The sequence below is a fragment of the Pinus tabuliformis genome, chromosome 4_1, assembly GCF_031772625.1.
Source record: "Pinus tabuliformis cultivar Carrire ecotype Pingquan chromosome 4_1, CPIR1, whole genome shotgun sequence".
NCBI lineage: Eukaryota > Viridiplantae > Streptophyta > Pinopsida > Pinales > Pinaceae > Pinus > Pinus tabuliformis.
Genome location: NC_142303.1, coordinates 914155152 through 914161645, shown reverse-complemented (window position 1 = coordinate 914161645; position 6494 = coordinate 914155152). Strand labels below are relative to the sequence as shown.

Sequence of the window (6494 nt, the reverse complement as noted above, 5' to 3'; positions counted from 1 at the left end):
GTAGTAAAAAAGAACACTTTGTTTAGAGAAATGATTTCAAAGAATGTTTTGAAAGAGTCAAATATCCCTTCATTTTAGCCTTGTTTAAAGCATTAGAATTTAACTCTTATTTCATGGAAACTATCATGGATTGATTAGTGATTCTTGAGAATGTATACAAACTAATTTTCAAGTCAAGGGTTACATGCAATAGCTAGGAAAGAGTTTATATTTAACCTTCAATTAAATGATTTCATATTAAGGTACACGCATAGAGTAGCCAATTATGGAGTGAATTTCGAGTATGTTTGAGTGACAAGATCCTTCACACCGATTTTTCTTCCACTCCATGCATGTGAGATCCCTTACAATCATTCATGTTCAATAATCATAACATGTTCCTAGAGCCATTGGAATGTAACTTTTTTTGTTCTCAACTTGTCCCATCTATCAAATGTTAGCTTATTCGATCAAACCTTGCTATCAAGTTTTATTTATATTCTACAAATTACCTTGTGTAATCATAACTTTCTTCCACTTATCGATTGAATTTTTTCCCCAATTTACATTACTAAATTTCTTTCCTCGCTTCATCTCTTTCTCTAATTTTATATCTTTAGGAATTGATGTTTTATTTATATGCTCCATGGCTTCGTCTGTTCGTCCTCTGCGGGGAGGTAATCCCAAACCTTTACTCTTTGCTGTATTAGTTCTTTATTCCAGGTCATACTCTGTATTTATCTAGGAGTTATTCTAGTGCATAGGGTTAATACATCCTCTTGCTGGCCAGGTTTGGTATCCAGCCCTTCAGATGCTGCGAGGAATGACGATTTCCGTCATTGGCATGAAAAAGGTAAGTCTCTATCTGTGAAAAAATCTTATAGTTCTTTCTATTCTTTTTCCACACATTTTTCTAACCACAGAAGGGATTTATGCAATGCAGTTGGACGACCCCTAGTTGCAGCCTATCGAACTCAGGTAAGGGCTGGCTCTTTCCATGAATTAATGGTTGTGTTTTAGATATGATATAGGTTTTCCCATTCGTTTAATAATGTTTGAAATTGGGTTTTACAGGTATGCTGCTATATGGTCAGGGTGCTTTTGTGGTTAATCTTTTGGGTTTTCGACGATTGTGCACACTCACAACTTTACAAACTGATACAGGTTGGAAACCCATCATCCCAGATTCTTATGTTTGACCCATTGCAGTTTATGTTACTCGTTTGTTCTGGAGAAATGCCTAAACTTACAATGCGCATGAATATGTGAAAGACTGTTTTAGTGATGCTGCACTCCAGAATTTTGTAATGAATTGTATTTTAAGTTTCTCTAGGCCGCCACTCTCATAAATCAGTGGCTAAATTGCTAGTTTTAAATGTAATTAATCCTTTTTGAAGTACTTAAATCTTTTAAGAGACAGAGAAGAAACCTCTTAGCCTCAATTTGGGTTTTGAGAAGAAAACTCTGCTACTTAAATTCTGAAGCTTGTTAAATTATATATATAGGTTTATTTCTGTGAAATTTATAGATTCTTTGCACAGTTGCATATATTTATAAAGGGTCTGTCCCTGATATCTTGTTGCTAGAAGAATTGTTTATGATCTCGTAATGTAGTTATGATGTATATATTTGATTTGAAATCCTTTTAATTATTTTTTATTTGCTGTCATACCTCTGCTAAGGGTTTATTCCCTTTTGGAAGTCATTTTACTCTTTACTTGCAATTGTGCGATTATTTTACTATTACAGTAGTTCCACGAAGTGGTTCTTGCCCTAGTCGAAACAAGAATTCGCCTTAGGGTTTTATTATACTTTCTGTTGGGATTTAAAGATTTGATTTATTTATGCCAAATAGCCTCTTTCACCTGACTCTAGCTTGCAGAGGGTAGTTAAGCCAAAAAGGAAACAGACAGGTTCCTGCATGGTTCTGGATTTTGGTCAATATTTTATGTATGACAGAATATATATATATATATGTTTTGCTTTGTCAAGAGTTTAGTTAAAAGGAACTCATTGTTTGTTTGTTATTTATACTTTACTGCATATATAACATTCTACGAAAAGAAATGTTGAGCAAGGAAGATTTCATGATCGCTGATTGTTTGACATTACTGATTCCTAATGCATATTTATTGTTGGATATTATTGCATAATTCTATTCCTATAAACAAATAACTTCTCATAAATTAATACCATCCTTTAGTTAAAGCCTAGGATACTTATCTGTCTTAAATACCTAGCTTCGTCTAGAAAGTCTCTACTCCGGCCTGGCGATTACATCGAGGCTCTCCCTTTAGCACTTTCTCTGTTCCACACCTGGATTATATCGAGTTACAGTCGGTGCCTTGGGCTTCAAGACTCCATTGTCCAACCTCAAATGGGAAACTTCCCACTGGTCTCTCTCCCAGCTCTAGGATAGCCCTATTTCCTTCTTCTTTCCCCTCTATATTTCCCTTTCCAGGGCAGGGGTGTAACTATTTCTTTGCTAAATGTTTCTTTTAATTAAGGCAAACATTTATATTTTATTAACATGTCAAAATTCCTAATTAATCATAAATTAGGTAACAACTTGTTATCTGACTTTCCAGCCTCAGTCAATGTCACAATGTAAAATAAATACAGTAGATTATAAAATTGTGTTTAATAACCACAGTAACTCTTTCCTAGAACTTGGGGTGTTACATATGTACATAAAAAACCAACTCCATAAAATAAAATAAACATTATTTTATCAAAATAAGAAAAGTTAAATCAATTGATCATATGTTTTCAAAATAAATTCTTAATTTAAAAAAAATATATATATATAATATAAAATTAAAATTATATTAAATTTTAAAATTAAGATAATTTTTTTTTTAAAACATTTTAAACAACTAAATTTATACAAAATAAAATACAAATTTACACCCATATATTTTTTATAATATATACAAGGATTAAAAATACTTCATGCACTAAAACCAACCAACAATGTTTTTTTATAACTGATAACACTCCACACAACACTTGGAAATAATATAAACACAGACAGTTAAAAAACCATAAATTAAAATAAATAAAAAACACAAAAACCCACTTTTTAATTTATCTGTTGAGTCATTTGGCTTTTGCTTTTTGGATTTTCCTTCCCTCAAACATCTCTTAGTTTAAATTTATCATTCAGTTATGCATGTCCTTATTTAAATTTATTATCCTTCCGTTCAGCGCATGTCTGTTCAATTTTGCCCTTAACTTTTGGATTTACCCTTCCGTACGTGAAGTTGTGATTCTGGAAAGTTCTAACGAACAGAGTGGGGAATTTCATCCCATGTGATGACAAATCATTAAAACAGTGGATAAGGTGGGGATCATATTAGTAATTTTTTACATATGGACTCCTTGGTGCCGAAGCAATTCCAACAGCAGCTCAACTATAATTATAAAACGAACAGAGGATTCTATCTCTGCAATTTAATGAACAAGATAATAAAATGATATTGAATGAACGAGATCTAACCAACCAGTTAATAAAATGATATTTAATGGACAAGAATAAAGTGACATTTGATGAAGAGGATAATAAATAATATTGAATGAACAAGATTTGATCGACACGTTAATAAAATGATATTTAATAACCAGAATAAAGTGATATTTAATAATAAAATGATATTGAATGGACAAAATGAAAAAAGCAATGAGCCAATAATTAACTTAATACATAGTATTTAATAAGTGAACTTGCAGCTGTATCCATTGTGCAGCTGGTATCTGTCAATGGAGAACCCTGATATTTATTGCTCCCGAGTTCGGCTGCCTGTAAAGGTAATAGAGTCTTTTCTCGTACCACCTTCTCGACCTTCTCCCAAATCCATCCTCTATCTTTCGAATCTGGACGACCATTTCTTTATGAGGAGGAGATTTGACGTATTTCTTGTCTACAGTAATGGTTCCCGGAATAATTACAACGCCACAAATCCAGCTAGGGTTATTCAGGATGCACTGTCACAACTTCTGTCTTACTATTACCCACTCGCAGGCCGGGTAAGGAAAACAAAAGACGGTCGTAAACTTGAAGTAGACTGCACGGGAGAGGGTGCTCTCTTTGTTGAAGCCGCCACGGACAGCACACTACCAATTCTGGGAGAATTCGAGGAGCTGAAATCGTCGTTCGATCAGCTGCTCTTTCAGTTTCCGCTCACCGCAGAAGTCGAGGAAGTCCCCCCTCTCATTTTTCAGGTAAACCTCATTTCATATACTCTTGGATTTCTCTTTACAATTACTGGGAAGATTTTAATGAAATGGCTGATCACACCGCGTGCTTTTATCTTGAAAAAATAGGTCACGCGCTTCCATTGCGGGGGCTTTGTGGTGGGTGTGAGTTTCAACCATAGTCTGTGTGACGGACGAGGGGCAGCCCAGTTTCTGATGGGACTTGCAGAGATTGCGAGAGGAGAGGCGAAGCTTTCAGTCGAACCAGTGTGGCAGCGGGAAGATCTCAAACCCCACCAGCCCTATCTTGTCCGTTTTCAGCATCATGAGGTCCTTGAAAGTGGATACCTCGTCAATCCTAACACTCCGCTGTCGACTGTGAAAACCGAGGACCTGGTCCTCGCCTCATTTTTTGTCAACTCAGATGCTTTGCGAAGGATAAGACACGCCATCGTAGAGGAGCTGAAGGAGCACTGTACAACTTTTGATGTTTTAGTAGCGTTCGCGTGGCGAGCGAGAACAAGGGTTCTGGGAATCCCTCTTCATCACGAAGTCAGGCTTCTCCTCGCAGTCGACATGAGGGGGCGCCTCAGCCCCCCTCTGGCAGAGGGATACTATGGCAATGGTATCTACGCGGCATGTGCGCGCAGCAGTAGAGCAGAAGAGGTTGTGAATGGCTCCCTTTCGCATGTTGTAATGATGATAAAGAAGGCGAAGTTAAGTTTAAATGAGGAGTACCTGAGATCGAGCATAGCGTTCCTTGAAATGAAACGGTCATGCCCAGAGTTCACAGATCATGTGCATATGTGTGTTGAAGATACATTTCTTACTGACTGGAGGTGGTTGGGATTTAGCCAAACGGACTTTGGTTGGGGTGAGCCCCTCATTGCTTGCCCCGGTAATTGGCTCAAAATTTTGGCATGCCCAATTGCATTTCTGCCTCCCCCGAAGACCAAGAGCGGAGTAACGATGCTCTTCTGCGTGCCACGCCCAGCACTGAAAACCCTTGAAACGGAATTACATGGTCTAATGTCAATCAGTGGTTACAAATCTCTACATATTTCATTGTCCACTGCCGTGACTAAAGGGCCTTCCCTCTGGAATGTAGATCAGGTAAGGCAAGATTCTGCTTTTTCGGGGAATTGGCAGCTTTAGCGAACTGGGGTCTTTTTAGTAGTTGGTGGGGGTGGTTTCCGAGATAAATTTCTTTTATTTATTTGGGTGGGTTTTGCTGGGGCTATGGGATCATTGAAAATGTATGGTTGGTATAAATTGACTGGATTAAATAACTAAAATATGTTTTTTTTTATAAAGAAGAAGTACAATACGTGCGTTTTTTGAATTTTAAATTATATTTTTATTATTTTGTTTTAATTTTAGTAATAAGAATTTAAAAAATATGTGCGTTTTTTGAATTTTAAATTATACTTTTATTATTTTGTTTTAATTTTAGTAATAAGAATTAAAAAAATAAAAATGTTATATCGTGTTTCATACTTCAAAATATAGAAACAAAATATTATGATTAATTTTTTTTTTTAAATTCATGAGTAAAGTATTACTTCTTCGTAATAATATGGAATCAATTTAAATGTATATATAATTTATTTTCAATCACATTGTAGTTAACAATTTAAAGGTAATGGTTTTCATTGTGTAAATGTAAAGTTTAAGGATTTTCATTAACATTTAAACAGAGTTTTTAAGATAAAAGAAAAAATAAATATGTATAATTATTAATATTAAAAATGTTGTATTTTAATGATGGACTTAATAAAAGAAGTAGTCTAAAAGTCAATGTTTTGGTTTTTTTGTTGACAATTAATATTCAATAAAGAGGGCAACGAACTTCCCTTCATTGATCCTCTTATTGGAAACTTCTTATCTTGTCATTTTTAATGTTCTACCTAGAGTCACCTTCAGTGTCCCATCCCTCTATTCCATCCTTGACTGCCCTTGTTTGAACATGATTCCCATCCCTCTATTCCATCCTTGACTGCCCTTGTTTGAACATGATTTCCCTTCCCTGAATATCGTTCCACCAAATTCAAATTTGGCTCAATAATCTTTCTCCCCCTTGTTTGCACAAAGTAGTCTAAAGCAAAGATGCCAAATACACCACTACAAGGACTGATAATAGGCTTGATGAAAGGGAATGCCAATTCAAATTTGGCTCAATAATCTTTCTCCCCCTTGTTTGCACAAAGTAGTCTAAAGCAAAGATGCCAAATACACCACTACAAGGACTGATAATAGGCTTGATGAAAGGGAATGCCAATGCTTTCAATGATTGAATTGAGGGGTTCACCATTCCATGATTC

At 35.4% G+C, this 6494-nt stretch overlaps 1 protein-coding gene across 1 annotated transcript; it reads left to right on the top strand.

Moving 5' to 3' along the window:
• Positions 1-3700: 3700 nt before the first annotated feature.
• Positions 3701-5448, top strand: LOC149179116 (taxadien-5-alpha-ol O-acetyltransferase-like). The gene is made up of 2 exons (XM_089423776.1): positions 3701-4200; positions 4303-5448. The coding sequence occupies exons 1-2, from the start codon at positions 3739-3741 to the stop codon at positions 5326-5328; spliced, it is 1488 nt and encodes a 495-aa protein (XP_089279902.1). The 5' UTR covers positions 3701-3738; the 3' UTR covers positions 5329-5448.
• Positions 5449-6494: the final 1046 nt, after the last annotated feature.

What these genes read in the sequence shown, in the direction of transcription:
- LOC149179116 (XM_089423776.1), top strand. Translation starts at nt 3,739, where the DNA reads ATGGAGAACCCTGATATTTATTGCTCCCGAGTTCGGCTGCCTGTAAAG. An exon ending in TCCCCCCTCTCATTTTTCAG is followed by an intron (nt 4,201 to 4,302) that starts GTAAACCTCATT and finishes TTGAAAAAATAG; the next exon opens with GTCACGCGCTTCCATTGCGG.